The sequence below is a fragment of the Lepisosteus platostomus genome, chromosome 3 (genome assembly GCF_059453375.1).
Source record: "Lepisosteus platostomus isolate fLepPlt1 chromosome 3, fLepPlt1.hap1, whole genome shotgun sequence".
NCBI classification, from domain to species: Eukaryota; Metazoa; Chordata; class Actinopteri; order Semionotiformes; family Lepisosteidae; genus Lepisosteus; species Lepisosteus platostomus.
In genome coordinates, this window is record NC_142613.1 from 29,363,243 (window position 1) to 29,388,513 (window position 25,271).

At 37.1% G+C, this 25,271-nt stretch overlaps 2 protein-coding genes across 13 annotated transcripts in view; both read right to left on the bottom strand.

Moving 5' to 3' along the window:
* usta (uronyl 2-sulfotransferase a) overlaps positions 1 to 14,574 on the bottom strand; it is a 313,485-nt gene extending 298,911 nt beyond the window's left edge. The window contains exon 1 of one of the 3 annotated variants that reach the window (XM_088625123.1): positions 13,978 to 14,574. In XM_088625123.1, coding sequence (XP_088481249.1) covers positions 13,978 to 14,203 — 226 coding nt within the window. In that variant the 5' untranslated portion in view covers positions 14,204 to 14,574. The remainder of the gene's footprint in view (positions 1 to 13,977) is intronic. The other 2 variants (XM_088625122.1, XM_088625121.1) reach the window with 2 other exon arrangements.
* A 7,073-nt stretch (positions 14,575 to 21,647) lies between these two features.
* The window catches only part of sash1a (SAM and SH3 domain containing 1a), a 498,818-nt gene continuing 495,194 nt past the window's right edge, over positions 21,648 to 25,271 (bottom strand). For 9 of the 10 annotated variants that reach the window (XM_088625126.1, XM_088625125.1, XM_088625133.1 and 6 more), the window contains one exon: positions 21,648 to 24,929. In XM_088625126.1, the coding sequence (XP_088481252.1) occupies positions 24,675 to 24,929 (255 nt within the window). In that variant the 3' untranslated portion in view covers positions 21,648 to 24,674. The remainder of the gene's footprint in view (positions 24,930 to 25,271) is intronic. The other variant, XR_015935367.1, reaches the window with a different exon arrangement.

The following is a 25,271-nucleotide window of genomic DNA, read 5'->3' on the forward strand; positions in this document are numbered from 1 at the left end:
TGCTCCTTTTCTTTTTTCCAGTGGATTGAACAGGGAGACGCATTTCATGATGTACTTTTCACTGATGAAACAACAGTGGCTCTGGAACAGTTTTCAACCATGTCGTTTTATAAAAAGGGGAGATATGTACGTGTTACTGAAGCTAAAAGTTTAGCCTTTGTCACTAATGTAACCACTAAATAAAGACATATAGAAATCCCTACGCTACAGACTGTATATGGCTGGTATTGGTAGTTCAAAGAAAAAATACACACCAGTATTCCTCTTTCTCCCTAACCATTTTAAGCATCAGAGTCTTACATGTGGTTATTTCGGAAACGTTTGTACGTGCTCCTTCTGACCATGTTACTGTTTACCGTTACTGACCATATTAAGTTTAAGTGCCTGTGGGCCCTTTTCCTGTCCGTGGGGGGTGGACCGTCTTTCATTAGAAGGTTAGTCTGTTCTACTCTGAGAATGTAGAGGGGATGGAAAGTAATTCCGTGTCGCATTAACTAACCTCTTGTATATATGTGTTTTTTGATTCACAATCAGACAAATGCAACATATTATTAGTTTTTAATAAAATGCTTTTATTCATTCAGCAGAGAGTGAGAGGGACATCCAGCAGAGAGAGACACACATACCGGTTTTCATTGACAAAAAGTAATTGTTTTTTACATTCCTCTTGTCTAACAGGAATGTTTTGTTTGTGGACAGACTGTTAGACTAGAGGAAAAGAGCGCCTCCTTCTACGAAGCATTTGGTTGATCCGATCACGAATTCTTTTCCAGTCGCACGAAGGGTTGAGAATCTCCGATTCACCATGCTACTAATGGTTTCCCGGAGATTGCAAGGCAAGGCACTTTTGCCTCTAGACCCATCGAAACATAAATTGATATCTTTGTCTTCTAAGTATCTTAATAAACTTTCAGCATAGCTTTCTCCCTGTTTAGATTTATTTTTCTTGGGATCTTGGGATCAAACGTGGAAAGATTAGATTGTAATTTAAACTGCGACACTTATCATTCAACCAGAGCTCGAAATATCACAAGGATCTCAAGAGCACAGCAAAGACTGTATTAAAAGTATACTAGTGACAAACTAGTATACTTTAGATATTTTTTTCTGAACCGTGGAAAATCTGATCATGTTTCTCTATAACAATAGTAAAAAACATTATTTTACATATCACCTTTATGTGATATCACCTTAATGACAGCACATACAAGGGTTAATGGCACAATGGACCGCGCAAAGAAATTTAGAATAGTCTTCTTTAAGTGTGAGGGCAGGAGTGGATCGCAGAAGGCATAATCGGCAAATTAGGAAAACAAAGAACAGGACAGGCGAGACGTTTATCCAGAGAGCGAGTGATCAGAAAAAGGAACAGCTGTTACGCCCAGGTTATATGCTCTCTCTCTGCTGAATGAATAAAAGCATTTAATTAAAAACGCATTTGCGTTTGTCTGGGTATTTACTTTGTAATCTGTGGTTTACATCTACTGTATTGCTTTGAGATGCCACTTTTAAAGGTGATATGTAAAATAAAGTTTTTTATTATTGTTATAGAGAAACATGATCAGATTTTCCCCGGTTCAGAAAAAAAGATCTAAAGTATACTAGTTTGTCACTCTTCTCATCCCCTCTTTGCTAAATGGCTTTTGAATAGAGTCACATGAAGAGAGAGGTGAAACAGCCCTACACAGCCCTGTTGCAGTACACGAATATAATTATATCTTATTAATTTCTTTAGATACGCGATTCTTTTAATACAGTCTTTGCTGTGCTCTAGAGGATCCTTGTGACATTTCGAGCTCTGGTTGAATGATAAGTGTCGCAGTTTAAATAATTTTCGTAGTTAGAAATTATGAAACGCTCTGTTAAAAGCAAGGGAGTTTTTATGTCCGTTGCAGTAAAAGAAAATGCCTGACAAAGTAGGGCTTGGACAGATTCCAAGTGCATTTTTGCAATTTACGTTGCAACAGACAATGTACAGCGTGTACTATTTTTGTGTTGCGGTACATGAATATAATTAGATCGTTATAAATTTCTTTAGATACGCGATTCCATATTATATTCCCTTTTAATCAAATTCTAAAAAGTATGCTTGTTGACTCCGGTATCACGTTAGTTGGTTAGACTTCGATGCTTAAAATGTTTAGGGAGAAATGGAATACTGGTGTGTATGTTTTCTTTAAAGTACCGAGACCAGCCATATACTGTATGTTTAAGTTCCAAAATTAATATCGTTTATGGCCTTCACACGCGTTACAGTATGCTCCTATTCTTTTTATGCTCAGCTACTAAGATTTCCCTTCAGTGGTAAAATTCCATATAAATATTCAATACTTAAACGGGCACAGTTAAGACATTAAATATACATATACATACTGTATACAGTACAGTTTGCATACGGTAATATGTTTATGTTCCTAAATCAATCTCTTTTATGAGCATGTGAAAGGCATGGTGAATCGATTCTCAAAAATTACTGTACTTTGCATGATTGGAAACAAATGCGTGATTGCGAAATTCTGTGGTGTTACTTTTACAAAGACGGTCAATGAAAAAAAGAATGTGGACCAGGGCGATACTTTCGAGTTTACAGCTTGTCCAAGGTCATTCATTATTAATACTATTAGTAATATCTTCGTTAAAGACTTTGATGGCGACAGCTCAAACATGAGAGGTTGAGCTTTATTAGCTCCACCTTGCGGAGATTCCGGATACTATTATTTTGCTTGCGGAATTATGGGAGAATTTACGGTAACTAGCGGTATTTACCGGTAACTCGCGGTAGACAGCGTAAAGCGCACCGCAAAATAATGCGGTATCGCCCGCGCATTTTGAATGGCTGCATCTGTATGTTTGTATTATTTGATGTTCAATAACACTTGGAAAAAATATCCTTCCTTTCCTTTTTGACGGCATTCAAACATTTTGTGTATCCAATTGTATATAACTCCAGTAAAACACTGGGAGTTCTTGTAATAGTCGTACAGTTTCGTTTCAATTCAACAAAAGAATTTGTTTCTCATATTGTGTTTTGAACTGAAAAGTAAATGAATTAAGACCTTGCCTTGACCTTATCTTTTGTTTTACACTTGTAAAGACTTTAAAGGCAATACAAACACTAAAGCACATCCCTTTCCCACGATTATGAAAGATACATGTTATGATACTATAGGGTTGAACCTAACCTATCCTTTTTAATTGCATTCTTCTGGATTGGTTTCAAATAGTGTCAAGAGTCTCTCAAGTTCAATACATGCTTTTCAAGACTGTTTTCCTTATTTACTCTATTATTTTTTGCTTGCTTTAGAAAGCTACTGAACTGCTGATAACCATGATAATATATAAAGATATTAGGAATGGCAAGCTGCAAATACTAAATCACACTCAACAAGGAGTCTAAAACTGCTTAGAAACATGTGTTTGATTCTTTTTTCATGCTTTATTCAAACTTTCAGCTCTGGGAATGTTCTGACATGTTCATTGCTTTGCTAAAATTAATGAGACTCCAGTTCTTTACCCTGCAATCCGTTCAAGGTCCCTGACCCAGTCTGCCCCTGGCACAATTCTATTCACTTGTGCTATTAAAGACAGACACAGAAACTGTCATGCCTCTTATCATTTTATGAGGTGCAAGTGTTTTTAGCATTCTGTGTGCTTGTTATGTGAAACTGAATTAAATCATTTTTACCAGCAAAATCAAAACACAGCATCACAAACATTAAGAAGCAAGACAACCTTCAGCCTCCAATCTTCACAATGGTATATTTTGTACCCAACACAATCTTTTTTTATAAGACCATTTATCTGGAGATGCAGTTCAGAGATCCTCCAAAGTTCATTGAAAATGGCAAAATACAAAATACAAAGCAAAAACTCACCAAAACATAAAACTCCATGTCCTTACTGTGTAATTGTGAAAACTCCATCTGTATTCCAGCTGACTTACATAGAAATAAAAAGATAAATTAAAAAATGTTATTTTATTAAAATGCTATTTTAAAACTGACTGCCTACAGAAAAAATGATCTGTTTGGTAGAAATAGCTGTCATTTAATAAATTCTGACCAGAGACTTAACGCATTTGCTATTATTTTGTTTGTCCGTCAATCAAGTGAAGATCACAAACTTTTGTCATCAGTATACACCAGGGTAAAAATGTGAAAAAAACACTGTAGCATTACGCAGGGGCGTGTTCAGTGTGGAGGTGGAGCCCTGGCCTTAGCAACCACAGCTGTCTTGGCTAATTAAAGACAAGCTACAGCTGTGGGGGTCCATTAAGAACACATTGAACACCTCCCCAAAAGGGACGAGCAGACCCCCACAAGGGGAGAGGTTTCCAGCAACAGTCTCGGAGGGGATTGTGACTAAAGGCTGTCAGCTTTCTTTTTTTTTATTTTTCTTTTCTCCAGTCCCACCATGTATCTATACATAAAGTCTCCATAAACAGCACATTAGATACTGCTTTTGTTGGGGAAATTAGAGAGATGCATAAACCAGCAACTATTTTTGAGAAAAATAAATATTGCCGTTTTAAAACTTGGCACTCACACACCTGTGAGGCCCTACGATCTGAATTCTAACAGAGGAAGACAGGATATGGCCTCAGGCAGTTACAGAACATGGTTTCTGTCATCTGTACTTATTCTTCAGTACTATTAAATGGCAATGGGTGATAAATGGATGGCCAGCCTTTAAACAAAAATGTAAGAACAGAAACTCCCAACTAGGAGGTGCAGGCGCTTCAATTTTCACTAACAAAGGCTTGGCGAGGTGCAAGGGATTCTTGTTTTTAAACAAAAATGATTTCCTCACATCCAGGATACAAAAAAGCAACAGGATAGAATGCTTGAAAATGTAGTAAAATCATGTCCAGCAGCTGTATGAGCACGATTTAATTGTTCACACATGTCCACTCACTCATTGCCCTAGCACAATGAGTCACTTTTAACATAGAACACTATTTAGAATATGTTGCACTATGCCTATAGTAAATTGTGTACTGGGGAATACAGTTCATCTGTTATCAAAAAGGAATCATATATTTCCAAAGCAGTATCTTTTCTTGCTAATTTGTAATCACTCAAATTGTATTACTTACCTTTTGTCTTTACTTTGCCTATTGCAATGCCACACAGGGAATCAATCACACATTAAGGATGTTGATCCAGATGGGCCAAAGATGACAAACGCATCTGTCACAACCCGTCAGGTTACTTTTTTGCAGTTTATTTATAAGGTACTCTTCTCTGAGAGTAATTTTGTTAAGTGCTCCATCACTGGGGAACATCTATAAGTTGTAAACTTGGCCAGGAAAATCTCCATATATTTATTTCTCCCTCTCACTCTGAGCTTTATCTTAACTAAGGACTTCTGAGCCCTTCACCAGGCTCAGTGATCTCTATGCCAAGTTACACCATCCTAAGCCTAACCCCAAAAGTCCTTACTGTATCTCTCATGAAAATTTAGACCAGAGTGTTAACTGTCCATGTCCCTAGCCCTTCACTCAAGGGAAGAACATGAACAGCTGCCTCTCACACTATTCCTTTGGGCATCACAGCATTGGAAATCCCTCTGTCATTTGTTCCTGTTTTGCCAGAACTGCTCTATCTTACCGCCACTCTGCCTTCCAACTTCTTGGCAGCTTACAGCTACTGGTGCCTCAATCCTTTGCCCTTCACAGACAGCCAACTACCACTGATGCCTTAACCTTGCATTACCAGCCTGTGTCCACTAGTGTCTGCTGATGCACCTCAATTGTGCCTAACAACCACAGACTTCACACATGCATCAGCTGCAGCCCTTACGATCCCACCACAACCACGTCTACTCCACAATAAAATCACAGCCAGAGGCCAAAAGAATGACTCTTCAAAAACTCTCAAACACACACACACACACACACACACACACACACACACACACACACGCCTTTTAGTCAGCTCAATAGACATGACTGACAACTGAGAAGTCTTGCAATTAGATAGCAGTTGGCACACCTCTGGAACAGGCTGATATTAAGTGCTCATGGACAGATCCCCTCCAGGTTCCTGGGTCTTAACATTGCTCCCCTTCTGGGGAAAGCTGCGGTCTGCTGGTTTCCCACACAATATCATACTCAGCTGCCAGCCTCCTGCAGAATAAGTGCCTGCAGTTCTCTCTTATACAGCACTCCAAAAAGACAACCTGCATAGCCTGGTGTCTTTTACATACACCTTGACAATCAACACACTCAACAGCCTCCTGCTGAATACGTGATCACACGTACTGAGCCTGCTCACTCAGACCACAGACCGGCTCGCTCACAACAATGATCAGTAACATCTCAGGTGCACCTTAGCTATGGCCCAAGCAGTCTCACTAATGTGCCTTGACATGAGTCAGATGAACACTAACACCACACATATCAACACCTCCATATCTCCAAGCTGGCCAGTAACATACTAAACAGAAGATACACTCTTGTGTCTTTCTCACACCTGTGTAAAAGAGATTTCCACCCTGTCTCTCTCAGTCCAGGGAAGTAAGTAGTCTGTATTTGTTATGCCACCCACAGCTGTAACTCATCAAATCATTTATAAGTTAGAAAGAGATATAGGTTGTCAGGGAGAAGCCCCATTTCGTCCTTGGATGGCACTACATTCCCTTTCCCCAGGATGAGGATTCTTTGGTAACAAATAGTGTTTGCGAAGTAACTCACTGATACATACACAAACCATCCCTGGGAGAAGTAATATCCACGCTCATCACACATTAGCTATCAGTGGGGAGGAGTGCAGAATGATGAACCCAATTCAAAGATGGGAATTATTAGGAGGCCATAACCGGTAAAGGCCAGGGGGAAATTTGACCAGGACGCCAGGGTAACGGCATAACTACTCTTTTCAAGAAATGCCCCGGGATTTTTAATGACTGCAGAGAGTCAGGGCCTCGGTTTTATGTCTCATCCGAAGGATGGCGCTTGTTTACAGTATAGTGTCCCCATCACTATACTGGCACATTAGAACCTACACAGGCAGCGGGGTGAGCACCCCCTACTGGCCCCACTAACACCACTTCCAGCAGCAACCTTAGTTTTTCCCAGGAGGTCTCCGATCTAGGTACTGGCCAGGCTCACACCTGCTTAGCTTCAGTGGGTTGCCAGCTGTAAGTTGCAGAGTGACATAGTTGTTTTTAAGTTGTATGAAGCTTTTTAACATTAGCTCTTGAGACTATAACTAACTACTGTTTCACAATTACACTTGTGGCACAAATACAATAATTCTAATAATTGTAATGTGCTGGTGTGTTTAGAGTCTCAGTAGCTTCGCCACTATCAGTAACCACTCACAGAACCAGCTGACCCCTAATCTCACTGTGTGATATCTGATGCAATTCTTGTTCCTCAGCCTGCTAAACGCTTAGTTGAAATCTAGAGGAGTTAATTTTAGTGAATAACACAGCATTCATATGCCAAGATGTCTTGGCTGTTCATGAACAACTCATTGATGAAAAAGGAAGAGTGCAGGAAAAAGGGATTTTTCTCTGAACTGGATGATTCTTTGCACTGTTTGATAGCTCAACATACAGAATTGTAAGTCTTAATTAATTTATCAGAATCATATTTCACTATAATGTATAAAATTACTGTTTGCCCCAAATTTGAAAGCAATTCCTATAATAAAACTTACTTTAAAAACCAATTATCATTGTTTATTAAATCTAAATCCAAACAGTAGCTGACTGTTTCAATTTGGCACATTAATAATTGTCCTGCTCTTCACACCATATGAATTTCATTGATTAATATACAGGATTATGGCAGTGTTTTACCCATGATGTCTAAATACTAGTATGTTTTCAATAGCAGTTTTTGGCCTGTCTGCAGCATAGTGACAAAATACAGTACATGCATAAATTCTGTCCAACAATGCAACCAGGATGTTTAATAGAACACACATTACACAGCCACAAAAGGTGCAGGCAACATGGTGATGGCTTGGCAATTGCAGTTTATTGCTGAAACACACGCATGGACTCCTCAGCAGAAGAATACAGCTCCTGTTTCAGGCAGTGTGAAAGGGCAAGTTCTACAGTGGGCTCCCCGAGTTGGCTCATCATCAAAAGCAAGTTACAAACAACCACATAATTGTAAATAAATCTTTAATGTCACACTGCTTTTTCCTCACCATCTTAGGAAAGTCCGATTTCTTTGGATCGGCAAATCAATATATGGCATGTATAAAAAATAAATCAAGCATTTTAGCAAACTTGCCAATATAAATGCAAAACTGAGACCACAAAGTATAGTTCCATAAAGGTACTTATAAATGTCATGTTTATATGGAGTACCCTCAAGTATATCAAAGTAAAATAAGTAAGTCCAACATACAAAAGGTTATTTGTCTCTTATGGTACTCAGTATGGTTGGGTACCGCATCTGGAAAACATACCACAGTATAGTGCAGTACACATGCATGTACCGTGATATGTACCACGGTATACCACAAACTATTTAGCATGTTTATATATAGACTCTCTCATAGTTTGATTTAATGATTAGTAAAGCATATTGAGTTGTATACAATATAATGAAAATTGTTGTTTTGTTGTTTTATTGGAACCAAAGAACTAGAAATAACACTGAACAGTGTAACAGAACAATTTAACAACATGCAGATTTTTGTCAATAACTAAATTAAAAAAAACATTTTCACAACAGTTTAAGACAATCGTACTTGCAAAAAAATCAAAGCATGTCTAATGGTAGTAATGGAATTAAAACCATGATCAAGACTAGACTTCCTTCCCAACTAGAGTTACAGAAGAATCAGAAAAACTAGAAAAAACAGCACATGTTCAATGGGTTATTGAGAGCGCCCGTATCGATGAAAGTCAAAGTCTCTCTGAACCAGTCAGCTGCAATTATTTCTAAACTTACTAGCCAATGATATGCAGGAAATACCTTTAGTATGACTTTTTTTACTCACCCTTTTAAAGTTAATAACATTTTTATCACAGTCATTTTATTCTTTTAATCATATTTGACTTTATGAATGTAAATAGTACAAAATCTTTGTTAAAATTGAAAAAATAAAACCGCTGACAAAAATTGCTGGAATTTACCAAGAGTATCCAGTACAGTCTGAAAAGTAACATGGTACTTACTGCGTGACTAAAGAACTGCAGGTTAACGCTATACCGGTTTTACTGCGCACCTCTAGTACTCAGTTTGTAAAGGACTGAAACAACGCAGAGTAGATCTAACTCCACAAAATAAGCAAATGATATCTTGTATTAGTGTTTTGAGACACACTTCCCATGAAATATCTACAGTGTGTACTACATAACATTCTTTCTAAAAGAACATACATCTCAAAACATACACATATCTGAATGTGTTATAGTCACACTGATGCCAACCAACATATTTTGTGATTTACAAATCCAAAACTTGACAAAGGGACAATTTACCATACAACATACTGTAGGTCTGGTTAATGTATATTCATTTCAATTCAAGATGTTTTATTGGCATGACCAATGAGTAAATCAGTGTTGCCAAAGCAAACCAATATAATTTACATAAAAAACCTACAGACATTAAATTATAGTCTCTTACTCTTCTTTCACTCTTCACTGTGCATTTTAATATGTGAGTTTCACAAGAGAGGTGATATTTGAAAACACAAACGATAGGAATTATTATATACTGTACAATTTACAGCAAGCATCTAAATAAACATATCACTGATAGAGGCACAATATTACATAGTTATCATTAGGAAAATGGCTTTGTAGTAGTTACATTAACAATTAACAAACAAAACAGGTATATTCACTATGTTGATGAACAATTATCTTCAATAGGGCTGTTCAATAAAGAATGCAGAGTGAAACTCACAGGCTAGCAGCGTGTATAGCCACTATGTAGCATGTACAGCTTTTATTGCTACATTTATATCAGCGACATCCTCTGCACCAAAGTGCTTCTGGGGCTTCTGTCTCATAACCCTTGTACAGCCCGAACAAGCATGTGTCTGGTCACTAGACCCTAAGCCTTAAGAACAACACATAATTGCAAGTCATCCCACATATTTTCGATGAGGCTCGAGTCTGACAAGTACTGTCACACAGTCGTCTCTCAAGAAGGCCATGGTTACATAACTGATCAATATGAGGATGTGCCTTATCCTGTTGGAATGTTGTCATGTTAGGATGAGTCTGCAATAAGGGGAGCAAGTGAGGTCTCAAGACTTGGTTCAATGTAGCATAGCGTTTTTATTTTGCCATCAATAAATCCGAGAAGAGTTATGTAGAGACTAGCACCCCTGCCCAGATCATTACAAGTGAACCTCCCCATCGACTTGTCTAATACACTAATAGTTTTATCATTCTGCAAGGCTATACCTCACTGTATTGCATCGATAAGAAATAGTGAGCACTGGATCCTTGTGTGCTCACCTGCCCTGCTAATGATAAAGGTTGTTTACCTGCAGATTCAGAGGACCCTAATGCACAGGTTGTTGAGAGCAGGCATTTCTGATGCAGTGAAACCTGCAGCACAAAAAGCATCATAAAGATGGTGAATCATGTGTCAATCTTGAAAAGGTGAAGTTACTTGTGGTCTCCCAGAGCAAGGCCTACCATAGACAAAATATGTTCAACTGTAATGTTCTGCTAGATTAGAAACCACTGGCTCTGAACACCCTAGACGACAACCAACAATATGACTCAGCCAGGCCTCCAACATCCTGATGACATGAAGCCATTATACTTCTGAGAAGGTAGCTAGATATTCAAAAGATTAAATTACTCCATCATTTTTATCAAACCAACTCTTTTACTAATGAGGCTATTTAGTGAAATAGTGCATCATGATCAGTGGTACCTTGATGATATCTCCTAGCGTTAATCCCACATCAGCAGGGTCCGCTTGTCGGCACGCCTGTCTCCATTTGGTGGTTTGAACCAAATCTTTGAGCTGACGTTGCCATTAATTGCGACGGAGAATACTCCAACCGGCCCATCGCTCCGCCTGCCGTCGGAGTCGGGGAGGAGAACAAAGTAATGTAGCCAATTCATAGAGGGGGATTATTAGGAGGCATGGGAAATTTGGCCAGGATGCCGGGGTTACACCCCTACTCTTTTCGAGAAACACCCTGGGATTTTTCATGAGTAAGGACCTCGGTTTTATGTCTCATCCGAAAGACGGCGCTTGTTTTACAGTATAGTGTCCCCGCCACTATACTGGGGCATTAGGACCCACACGGACTGCAGGGTGAGCACCCCCGGCTGGCCTCACTAACACCTCTTCCAGCAGCAACCTTAGTTTTTCCCAGCAGGTCTCACATCCAGGTACTGACCAGGCTCACACTCGCTTAGCTTCAGTGGGTTGCCAGTTGTGAGTTGCAGGGTGATATGGCTGCTGGCAGTGGTACCTTGATGATCATTTAATCAAAATGATTCAAAAAACCATTTAATCAATACCCGAATCTACTGTGTTTACTTTAATTTTCCAAAGAGATACGCCAATGTAGTTACAAGTTTCTTTTGGTGCTCATTTCTTTTTTATGTTTAGACATTATTTCATAAAAATGTTTAAAAGTGACAACTGAAAAATAAGAATGACTTTTTATTGAATTCACAAGTTTCAACGAATTTCAGAAAATACTATTACAGTTTAACAATTTCAGGTTAAGTGAACTTTGCCCAGCATTACCTCTTGACATTCAGCACTACAATTAGTGCTAATGTAAGTGTCATTAACAACTAAATAGGGCTTTCAGAATCTTTCCTGGTTGTGTTAAACTTCCTTAAATAATATTACACACCATTTTGATTTCAGAGTCACACAAGACTCATAACATGGATAAAGGTTTTAAAAAGCAATCAGTGCCAGTGAATTCATAATTGTTTATCTTACACGAGTTCTACTGGGGACACACTTTCCCAGATATCCCTTCAAAAGAAAAAAAACATGCAAAGTTATTTGTTTTATTAACTAACTCAGCATAAACATTATATGCACAAAGTGTAAAAAAAAAACATTGCAACAAAAACAAAGAACCACCACATTCAGCAAAATGATCTGTGTGAAATTAAAGTTACACAATTCAAAAGATCTCCAGAAAAATAAACAAATTTACATGAATTATCTCTTGCTTCACTTTATCATGAAGTATTCATGTCATTATTCTGATATAGTTTATCATCAGTTCTTTAGAAGGTTAAAAAAGACCATTATAAGAAAGTACTATAGCTAACTTAATATATAAGTACTATATATTTTGAGACTAGCTGCTTATGTGAAGTAATATGTGATGACAATAATGTAGAATCACATTTTATAAAAACTCAACATGCAACGTAGAGCAGTGCTTAGGGGATCCGGACTAGTAAGTGGAAGATTGTGGGTTCAAACTTAAGGTGAAATATGACTGTTGTACCCTTGAGCAATGTATTGCACCTGAACCGTTTCAATAAAATTCTAGCCTTTGATCATGTTGGTAAAGAACACAAAAAGAAACAAACACTGTCAATTTGAGGCATTGAGTACAAATCCCAATTTAAAAAAAATATTCATAAATTATTTACAAAGCAAAGTCATGTGGCTCCTTGAACCTGGAGGGACATTGTTTTGTTCCACAGGCCACACTCAGAAAAGAACAAGCAAAACTGCTGCGTGTTTAAATGCGTATACAAATACTAATTGATCTCTTTTAATTTCCAATAAACTAAAGAAAAAGTTCACCTCAAAACCTTGAAATGATTTTACTTTCCTTGAACTTTTCTATTTGCTATTCAACTAAACTAACTGCGTATATGGTTCCATAAGTATGGTATGGTTTCTGTTTGAAAACCTTCTGGGATGATCAGAACTAATAAATGTTTGTTTTTTTAATCATATGCGCGATTTGCAACCCAGTTTTAATGTCAACTGGATCATTTGGATCCCAGAAACAGAGGTAATCCACATTTCATGATATGCGCAATATAAAAATAGTTTACAACGTTTTAGGCAAATCATCTTCCAGGAAAATACCTCGTATTTCTGTGGATTAACCGAATACGGCACTTAAAACTCAGCTGTGTACAGTATGTGATAGACAAAGTACAGATAGCCCATTTGATTAAGTTTAAATTTCGTTGATTTCATGTGAAAAGGGTAATCTCACAGTTTGGCATTACCACGTAATCGAACATTAAACACAATAAACAATTATGCTTGTTTTTTTTTCCAATGTCGAGAACAAATCTCGTTCTATACGCTTAAGACGCAAGACGTTTACTGTATTGCTTATTTAAACACGTTATTTGGCGCACTTAAAGATTGTGTTAATGCAAGTAGATAACGTTTATTTAAGGATAAGATGCATTCAGAATTTCAATGTTAATTCTGTAAGAAACTCATTACGACATGATGATTCAGACCAAATTAACACCAATCAGTACTTATAAGTACAATAAGAAGCGAATACTTTTTTTACCAACTACTAAAGTACGCTAGTTGACACATAAACTAGTTGTAGCTTTCTCGTGGACATTTAAAACGTTGTAAGCAAAACTCAAACTGGAATGAAAGTGCTTACATGTTTACGTTGTAAAGGAACGGATTTGATTGAAGAATTGCAACCACCTAAGTTTCTCAAAAAGTACACGGTTTCTTTAAAAGTGACACGTTTTGAGATATGCTGTTACAGTGATATAAAACTGGTAGATGCTATCAAGCTCCGCAGACCCTGATACGTGGACGTCTGGAGCTTTGTGGAAAGAAATACCCCTGGTAGCGTACGGGCCCTTAATATTTGTATTACTAAGTAGTTATACTGGAGCTAAAGGGACAGGGACAGCAACGTGGAATCACATTTGCCGTTACACACCTTCTAAGCGATTGAAACATTAAACATAGATAAAAATAAATATTTTTCTCTCCGTAAAATATAATATTTTATTAAAAAAACAACTCCTAAGCATTCCTCTAGCAAACAAAACTCGACTTACCAAGATACTGCCGGATGTCCAGAAGAATTTTAGGAGGTCCTCCGTTCAGCTGATAGAAGAGTGAGCCCAAACAGAACAGGAACAGGGTAGCCATACAGAAACCATAATCACGCAGTGAAAATCGTAATAAAATCACTGAAAGCCAGTTGCTCTTGTGTTTTCGATCTCTGTTATGATTTGAGGTCTGACTTTTGTGGCGGGGACTGCTGTTGTAATTCTTCATCATCTCCTCCTCACACGCAGCCGCCGAGAACGGTAGTTACCCATGCGCCTCTTGAAAGTGAAACTTCTTGTTTTGATATCATTTGGAAAACAATAATTTTAAAGTACGTAAAATGTTAACTTTGATTCAGTAAATCAAACATCCTGTTGTCCTTTTCCTTCTTTCCCCTACTCCGTCTCTTAAGCATTTGAACTATTTCTGCGAATAAAGCTGGGACGCTATCCTACCCCTCAGATTTTTAGGTTAGTCTGGTGTCAGATTACTGCACACGGAGGAGAAAAGTTCATCAGTAACTTTGTGGTATTCATGGTTGGCGGTGCAGGGCAGAGACATCTGGTGGCGGATATTAATTCTGATAATTAACTTTATACACCGTTATATTGTCATCATCAGTACTCTAAATGTTTTAAAACCAGATTATTATAATAATAATAATTGCTTACACTTATATAGCGCTTTTCTGGACACTCCACTCAAAGCGCTTTACAGGTAATGGGGACTCCCCTCCACCACCACTAGTGTGCAGCATCCACCTAGATTATAATAAAATAATAATAATAAACTTTATTTAATATAGCTTCATTAAAAGTGGCTTTTCATTACTTTATGGTAAGAAAAAAAAACAATAAAATGCGGAAGTAAATCTTAGAATTCTTGCATTCCGCTGAATTTGAATAATGCTTTTAACGCTTGATGCTTACCGTTGTTATGTAAAAGTACTTATCATATCATCTTACATCAATAGATTTAAAAATACAAAGTGTACCAATGGAATGGTTTAATTACCCGTGTCTTTGAAAGATAACAGATAACAGTGAAGCAGACTCCTCTTTAAATAATTTAAACATTAAAGGCTTAATATGTGTTGCATTACTGAATGTTGCCTTCGTTCACAATTTGTAGTTCAGCTTGTTGCTATTGTAAAAATTCAGTTACAAACGACGCAGATGAAGCTCAGTAAGTGTAATAACGACAATGGTTTATTGTATAAACGTTTTCTGCATGTCTAACTGAGAAGAGGCTATTTCTGTAGAAAAACCTAGATAAAGTTTGAGATCCCTACTAAAATTAAATGTCTTGATTATTGTTTTTCATTGACTAAGCCCCCACTGAAAATAAAGCCAACCACAAGATGTGCTCTTTTAAGTTTAAGTTAGCGGGGTGGTCACAATGTTAAATCCAAAAGCCTTTATTTTATTGCCAACACACCCCCTAATAACATAGGCCCAAAATAAATTAAAACATTGACCCACCCAATACAGTACTATAAACTAAGTATAATAGTACTGTAAGATGTAACCTTGCATCTTGCAGTAAGCCTATGGAGCAGTATCTGGGCTTCTGCGACTGCTACCACAAAAAGTGACTTTTTGATATTGGATGGATGATGGATGTCAGTCTCAGTAATAGTTTCTTCAGTTTTCAGGTTCTCTTAGAAATTCAAATGCACAATTAGACAGTACATTTGAATTATGTAATATTAGAATTACAATAGTTTCATATTTGAAGTAAGTTGATATCATTGATGCCTTTATGTATTTTAGGCTACCAGAAGAGAACTACTATGAGGTGATTTCTGAGTTTCTCAGAACATACAACACAATGATAAACTGGTACAATATTTGGGCTAACTTGTTCAGATATATTTAAGCTGTGTTAATACTAAAAAATTATACCCATAGTTTGTTCTACTATGTTAATTTTAAACATTTCCTTGTAAAGGTTTAAATCAGACATTTAAAAATTGATAAATCATTATGTATCTATCCATGATTTTAAAACCATATATGTATACATTTTAACTTGTTTGTAAGAAAACATTACCTCATTTTAAGAATCAAAAAGGAAAGTGAAAAGATGGGTCTCCACCTCAACATCAAAAAGAAGATCATGACAACAGCTGGAAATGGAGCAGTCAAAATAACCATCAATAATGAAGAGATCGGATGCGTTAAGGTTTTCTGCATCCTGGGATCCATGATCGACCGAACTGGAGACTGCGGCCCTGAAATCCGGCGACGAATTGCGTTAGGCCATAGTGCGATGCTGAGCATGTACCAAATCTGGAAGAGCAAAGACATCAGCCTCACAACCAAATGCAAAATGGTCCATGCTATTGTGTTCCCCATATCAATGTATGGGTGTGAAAGCTGGACCCTGAAAAAAGCTGACTGAAAGAGGATGGATGCTTTCGAGCTGTGGTGCTGGAGAGAACTATTACGGATACCATGAACAGCAAGGGTCACCAATAAAGTGGTTCTGTAGCGCATCAAGCCAGAAATTTCGCTTGAGGGAAAGCTCACCAGTCTCCGGCCATATGCCCCATCTTGCTTGTTTTGATGCAAGTAGATAAATGCTCCAATGTGTTTATCCAATTCTTGAAAAATGACATTGTTTCATCTTCTGCAACATGGCTGTGTGGCTGGTTTCATGCAGTACTCCTATAACCCTTTGTAAAACTTTACTGTTTGTTCTCAGTTTTAAATGCAGCTTCCCAACACTTAGTTCTTACTTAGCAATCATTAGGCTTGCTAGAACCCTTTATCCCTGCAAGAGGTTCTTTATATCTCCCAGAGCCACTAGTGCAGCCACAGACCAGACCTTTGCAATTTCCTGCAAAGTTTTCCTTTATATTACAGTCAAATAATTTAGCAGTTACAGTACAATATCTGCCTACCTGACACAAAGAGCACAACACAAATCACCTACAAGGGACACACAGACCAGCACAATAACTCTCATATACCCCATTTAGCAAGACCCAATGTCAAAAAGGAGCAGTCCGGGAGTGCCATTCTCCTCTCCAAATACACCTCCGGTTTGTGATCGGATATGGCTTTTTCTGCCTCAGAGAAGAAAATCTGTAGCACTCATTGTTAGCAACTAACTACCCCTTCAGGGTACCATTGATATTTCTGAATTTTAAACATATGTACTGTAGGTTATTTTACTGTGTTTTATTATTTGTGCATTCCCCATTTTTGTGGGGAAAGTCATTTTTTCTGATCTTGCAGCCAAAATTCCCCTTTAGATTTTGTCCTTTAAATCTGATGTCTGTTAAAACTGCATTTATCTGAAGGTTTTTGCCAAGAGTCTTATTCTGCATAACCTGGAACAGGTTCAGTACCTTTTAAGTGAAACTGAAAAAAAGGCAATTAAATTAAATTAAAATTCACTTGCTAAATGCATGTTTTATTTTTTCAGCTAAGTTAAAAAAAGTAAAAAAAAAACGTTAAACAAATTATTTAGTAATAAAACAAGCCCAGTCAGGAAAAGGATACATTTTATTGTAGGGTTATAGACAATAAACTGTGGTTCTCTATGTGTATGCATGAAGATGTTTCAGTTATATGAGCATATGCATACAAAGTCTTAAAGCTATTTTAGATCCAACTAAATTTTGTATTTACGATCAAGAAGAAAATGGGTTATTTCAAACAACCTTATATATACATTTTTTGTTATTAGGATAACATGTTTTGGGTTGAGAAATCCACAAGCAGAGAAAGTTTAAGGAATAATACTTCAGCTTTCATTACGCAGGGCCCAGACATATTTACAAGCACATTAACAGTCCTGCACCCTTGTCCACACAGAAAGAAAAGCTCAGATTGTGGTTTGATTCCTGATACCGAACAGGGTCATCCATTCCTGATACTGAACATACTGCAGCATTTAACAAACAAATTGAGGCTTCAGATGGATAGTATTAGTTCTTAAGCTATGTTCTTAAAACTAAATAATCATTTTCAGCTCCATGCTACTGTCCCTTAATGATTTAGCCTCTTGCTGTAGATGATGTCTTCAAACCTCTTTAGCTGATTACTATTAATCACTCAGGGCCACTAGTCCTGAAGCTCAAATACTCCTAATTCCACAAAGCAAAAAACCAACCATAAAATGGTGCTATCTTGGAAAACTCTCATGAGTGTATTAATATATGTGATCATTGTTTAATTTTTATCTTTAATTTTAATATTTCACAGAAGAAAAAAAGAATCATGTATAAAGTTCATATATAAGGCATTCAGTCAGAAAGTAGGAAGATAATTCAAAACATTTCATCCCCTTTATGCAAGACAGCAGCATTTAATCATATATATAAACAGATATGCTAGTTGAGATTATATTCTCATCAACACTGATGACCCAGAGACCCGCTAACACTACACAGCATTTAATCAATCAAGATGTGTGAAGCAATTTTCTCCAAGGTATAACAGCAGTGCTCCCTGCCCTGGATTTGAACCCATTACTCTTCAGCTGGGAACCCAACCCACTACTTATTTTTCAGCCTAATTCTGGCAGAGTGTCTTGAGGATATTTAGAAAGTGAAACCCTACAGATACACGTAGACATCAGGGTAATAATTTTTAATAATCTTTCTCCCAAGTGTGTACCATTAATCTAAAGTAGTTCAGGTGGGTAGCTGTGTCAGCATGCGTAGGCTACAAAGGAACAAGTAATAGGTTTATTCCATGCTGAAAAGAAAAGAAAGAAAATACGTTTCAGCTGCGGAGCCTTCTTCAGGTGTTAATTAATATTCCATTAATCTAAAGCCATTATTCTAGGGAAACCTCTGTTGTCCTTTCAGTCTGGTTGCATGTTTAAGAGATGTGAAGAAGTGGTACAACAGTCTTAGAGCATATATGTACAAAACTGTAAAACCCTCACCCACTGCAGTGATTATGCATGAAAGATGATATCTAAAATTCATGAAGGATCAAAATATCAAAATTGTAAGTAAAATATGGAATACCATCTACAGTAAATTAAGTGTGTGTGTATGAAAATTTAATTTTATATGTAATAATTTAACCACTCATATATAAACATTAGAGGTATGTGCACAAAAAATGAAATGTATTTTTGTTGGCTTACAAAAATACTTTATAATGGGCACTCCTGGGTCTCAAACAACAATAATACATCAGGCTGTGTTATCTATAAACCAGAGTAAATATTATATATTCTTGTTCTAGTAATTACAAATATGAAATGCATGTTTTTATAATAATACAGCCAACAATTCCTTCAATACCTTCAGTGCCTTCAATACCATACAGCCCTTACTTCTAAGGAGGAAGCTGGAGGAGATGCAAGTCGATGCCTCCATGACCTTGTGGATCACTGACTACCTGACAGGCAGACCACAGTCTGTGAGACTTCAGAACTGTGTGTCTGAACAGGTAGTGCGTAACACAGGGGCACCTCAGGGGACGGTTCTTTCTCCATTCCTCTTCACCCTCTATACTTCGGACTTTATGTACAACTCAAAGTCATGCCACCTGCAGAAGTTCTCAGATGGCTCTGCAATTGTGGGATGTATCAAGGGTGGGCAGGAGGAGGAGTACAGAGGACTGGTCAGCAGCTTTGCGGAGTGGTGTGGGGAGAACCACTTGGAACTGAATGTAACAAAGACAAAGGAACTGGTGGTAGATTTCAGGAGGAAAAAGGTCAAACCTACTCCTGTCTACATCCATGGGAGTGGTGTGGAGATAGTGGACTCGTACAAGTAGCTGGGAGTGCACATCGACGATAGACTGGAATGGTCTAAGAACATCGAGGCCATCTATAAGAAGGGACAGAGCCGACTTTACTTCTTGAGGAGGTTCAGGTCCTTCAATGTATGTAGTAAGATACTACATATGTTCTATCAGTCGGTGGTAGCGAGCGCCATTTTCTACGCAGTGGTATGCTGGGGCCCTGGGATTAGAGCAGTGGATTCTAAAAGGCTGAACAAGCTCATCAGGAGAGCAAGCTCTGTCATTGGGTCTGACCTGGACCCCTTGGAGGTAGTGGCTGAGAGGAGAATGGTGCCCAAACTAGAGGCCATCATGGACAACATCTCCCATCCCCTCTATGACAGGCTTGTAGAAATGAAGAGCACATTCAGCAATAGACTGATTCATCCTCAGTGCAACAGGGAGCGCTACAGGAGGTAATTCTTGTCTTCTGCCATAAGACTGTACAACGCATCCACCTTGCGTCTGGGCAGAGACAACATTGACAGTGACCTGTTTCTGGACTGAACACATCTACACATCTACTGCTACATCTGTTCTCTTTCTTTTCCTGTTAACAACCGTTTTTTGTGCAATATATGCCAGGGACCCGTGCAATACATTTATATTTATATCTATTGGTGGGTAGCTGCGTCAGCATGCGTAGGCTGCAAAGGAACAAGTTATAGGTTTATTCCATACTGAAAAAAAGAAGAAAGAGAACACAACGTTTCGGCCGTGGAGCCCTGACACCTGAAGAAGGCTCCACGGCCGAAACGTTGTGTTCTCTTTCTTCTTTTTTTCAGCATGAAATAAACCTATAACTTGTATTTATATCTATATCTATATTTACATCTATATCTATATTCATATGTGTGATACGATTTTTCTGCGTACTGTTCTGTTCTAGTTTGTTCTTTGTGTGTCCGGCCTGTGAGTAACTCTTTTAGTGCACCTCACTGTACTGACTGTATTGTATGTATTGTACTATTATTATTATTGTATCATTCGTTACACTGTGGCTGTGTTGTCTGTGTAAAGCTGCTGTTGCACTGCAATTTCCCTCACTGGATCAATAAAGTATCTAATTAATTCAGGATGACCTAACATTTAAATGTTATTTTAATTGTGAATTGTTTTAATACTAAACCATTATTTATACGTAACAACATACAGTATTTTCTAGAATGTACTGTAGCATTTTAGTTTCTCATGATTTGAGATTATTGCTCTGACTGCATTAGATTGGCACTCATGGAGGCCCTTAACTGTTCTCACCCATGCACCAATATACTAACAATCTGCAAAGGAACAAGTAAAGGTTTATTCCATGCTAAAAAGAAAAGACACACAATGTTTTGGCTGTTGAGCCTTCTTCATGTGTGACACCTGAAGAGGGCTCCACAGCCAAAATGTTGTGTCTCTTTTCTTTTCAGCATGGAATAAAACTTTTCTTGTTCCTTTGTAGCCTACGCATGCAGATACCTACTTGAATTTCTATGAACAATCTGGACTCACTGCTATTACCCTAAAGAAGAATGCACATGTCCATAGCCAGAAAACAGGAGTGGTTAAATAACAAGATAACAACAATTATTAAATGAAATGGAGGTATTTGTGTCAGGTTTATTATCACTTTGCTTCCAACTTGTCCTTGAAAGCACATTCAATTACCAAAATCCCAAGAACAATTACTACCAGTTTCCATATTCTTTAATACCATAAAAATGTGATCAAGCAGAAAAGAGACAAATGGATGCTAAAAATAAAAAACATAGAAACTAATTACTCAGACAATATTATGGAATCAACAATTAAAATGCACAATAAACCAGGCACATTTTGACTTGTCAAAATTTACCACTGCATGCCCACTGTGATTCACCGTGATTCACTTCAGACATGACTGCTGGATTTGGAGAACAAAACAATGCATTCAGCAGTTATTGATGCCAAGAAATTTTATTTCAGAATGACAAATAGTTATAGACCCTTTTCTGTGTTTCAATACACAAGCAAAATCTTTAAGGACAATTATTAGCTAGCTGAAACAGCATAGAGTATTTTTACACATTTTACAATACATACTGTAGCTTTTCACTGGATAAAGCAATATGCATTTCTACTGATATAATACAGCTAATTACATTTTATGTGAAAAGCAAAAAAGGCAAAAATAATTTATTTAAATATCAATTTCATGTACAGAATGTGCAACATTTGTTAGTCATTACATACATTACATATAACAGTTAATTGGAGATATTTTACTGAAACATAGCTTAATTAGGGAATCATTAGTGACTTGGCATTAGGACTAAATGTACTGTAATGGCTTGATTTGGACTGGGAAATTCTGCCTCTGATGATTATACAAATACTACAACCTAATCTATTCACTTTTAAAAGAAGCTGAATATGCATTCATACTATGTAAATCTGGTGGTTACCAAGGTGTTTTTCAGAAACATTTATGATTCCAAAGTGCTTTTAAAATTAACAGTCTTCTGTCTGTGTAAGATATATATACAGTTTCAAAACTTGAGGTAAGCTGCAGACAACCCTTGGTGCGTCTGTGAAAAGGGGGGGGATAATACTATAAATCTGCACTAGGCCTGGAATAAAGGTTTAAAATAAGGAAGTATGCAACACATACATTTCAAAAGCTTTAAATATTGAACTTCAATAGATAAAACAGTCATCCCTAGTAAATCAATATTTAAGTAAGATAGTCGCTGCCTTCTCTGACTTCTCATTAAATGGCACTTGTGACCAGGAGGGCAACAACAGAATAAGGCAGTATAAAACACACTTTGTGTTCAAACCATCATGTACGTCACACAAATCCTTATAAAAGCACTGTAAACTAAAAGAAGGAGTTATATATTTTTTTCTTAAATCTATTACCTCTTCAAACTTTCTCCCTGACTATGTTCAGACAATTTGGCAAAATACTATGGTGTTTTGACCAAATATTTGTTACCCTTTCCCTCTGTGTTTTCTTCAACTACAGGTCCTGAAACAAGGTACAGGTGTGTACATCAAGAAACCAGAATAGACTAACACCGTCACATCTGTGAATGAATGGAACACTTTACCCTCAGGTACCCTGGTTAGAAAATTCATTGACATAATCTTTTTTATGCCTCTTTATTGTGTTTCTTTTAAATTGCATCTGCATTGATTTCAGAATCTCACGATAAATACCATGGTGTTCTATATTGCCCTTTAGTGCTCATACTTTGTACTGCACATGCTATATTTGGAAGTTCAAGAACTAAGTTGAGCCATGCACTCCATCTATTGAGGATCTTGAAATACCTATATTGGATCAGTGGATATTTAAATTGCTAATACAGTCTCTTTAGTGGAAAGCAAATTGAAAAAACAGATTATTAATTTCTCACATCAATATTTGTCACAGACTATATTCACATTTATAGCAGGCTGTATATATTTTTTGCCTTGATTGAAGTCAACCGCAATTTTTTTAACAGGAAAATTTGATCAATTATGAGAGATGGAAATGCTTTGCTGATTCATTAAAATCTAGAAGGATGCTTCTTTTGGTACTACTGAACATACTTCAGGATTGTGTAATTCTGTATACATGGCTTTTTTCTTAACATCCAGATTATATTGTCTTCCTTTCATTACTTTTATAAAGTCTTTATACAGTACATAATCAGTTCTGTGATGACATGTGTTCTGACTTTTTATGTGACAAACTAGGCAAACAAGTTTCATATGAATAATTGCAGCAAACTGCTCAAACATACAGTATTTGCTGCGCCAAGCTTTTTTAACTCTTTACCTCAAATCTTAAACTGAATGACATGTATAAGCATTTAAAAACTTGACACATTTGCCCTGTCTGAAAACACAGCTACTGTCTCATCAATGATCAAAGGATCTCCAAAAGAAGGTGGTATCCTCATATACCTGTCAAAAATACATGTTCTACAAGCAATCACAATTACAAGAAAAAGGGAGTAAAATACAAATTAAAGGCAGAGATTGCAGTAAATTGTGATTATTAGGAACTGATTACATGTGTAGATATTTATTAAACCGTGTTTTATACAGTATACTCATAAGGCAACATAAAACAAGCAAAACAATATTTGTTGCAGGTTTGTTAGTACTGTATAAGAAGTCTTGCATAAAGTGTCTACACATTCAAGGACTTTATGCTTTTTGGGAGAGGTATAAAAGTGATCATGGTGTAAAGAATGCCTTAATCTACAAAAATGCTCCACAGGAAGGAAGTTCTCAAACAAAGTAGGATCTGCCCACTTTGCAAACAGACGTTGCAAAAAACATTCTGTTCATCATTTGAACCTGGTTATAGCGGCATGTACTGCTATTGGAATTAGAAACCTGCCCCTGGTGAAATTCTGGTATTTTTTGAAAACATATTAGTGGTAATATAGCTCCAAAAAAACATACTTTATTAAAATTATAAGATAATACAAAAAGCTGGACACTGTTGTTTTATTTAAGCTGCTTTGTTGCTTACTATAATAAACTACAATATACTCATCTAATAAATGTTAAACCACTTTAAAACAGTTGGAATTAACAGCTGTACTCTAAAAACATACAAAATGTTTTGGCCTAGTAACAGTCCCTTGTTGCTTACTAGGTCCATTATAAGCAAAACAGACAAAAATAAAGCACTTATCAAACAGTCTCTCACAACTGTCAATAATACCCCTACCTCAACCGTAAAAAAAAAAAAAAACCGTAAGATTCATTCAAATGCAATTCTTGGATTTTCCCAGGCAAACCAGCACTTGTGTCTAAAGGAGAGACAGTTTAAAAAGAAATAAAGTGGATTTTTTGTTGTTCATTTAAAGGCCTCCAATATTTAATTCTTGGCAGTCAGATCAACATTATTGTAAACACCCAAATAGAAAACAAAACAAGAAATCACCGTAGAACCATTTTCAGTTGCTAATAATGAATTCTCACTGAGCACTATCAGCCTGCACCAGCCTGGCAGCCACCAGTAGCCTGTTGATGTGCCGTTCTTCCTTGACCCCAGCCTCCCAGAACTTAGTCTCTGTCATTGATGCGATTTGGTTCAGTGTATTGTACCCTGCTGCTGTGAACAACTGAATGTACATGGGCAGTCCTATTGAAATCAGCCAGTCAGACACTGTGCTGATATGTCCTGGAGACAAGGGCTTCCGGCACATTTCAGTCAGACCTCCAGATGGTATCTGGGGAGAGACAAAATGTACATACATTGTACATTGACATTATAGTCAATCAAGCAATCAATCAATCAACAAATGTACTTATGTATGGTAATGTATATACACATATTCCAGAACATTCTCTAGTATTCATAAAGAATATAGACTGCAGAAGTTATTAATATTTGTAGGCTGATTTCTACATGGATTAAAGTATAACTGCTGGAGATTATAGCCAGGATTTTGTTTCCTGTTACAAATTATATAAGTCCTGAATATTGTCTTTAGTGGCAACTCAATTTAAAATTGTTGACATAAACATTTGCTAAACAGAATCTGTTCTAAGGGCAATTTTGAGGGGTATGT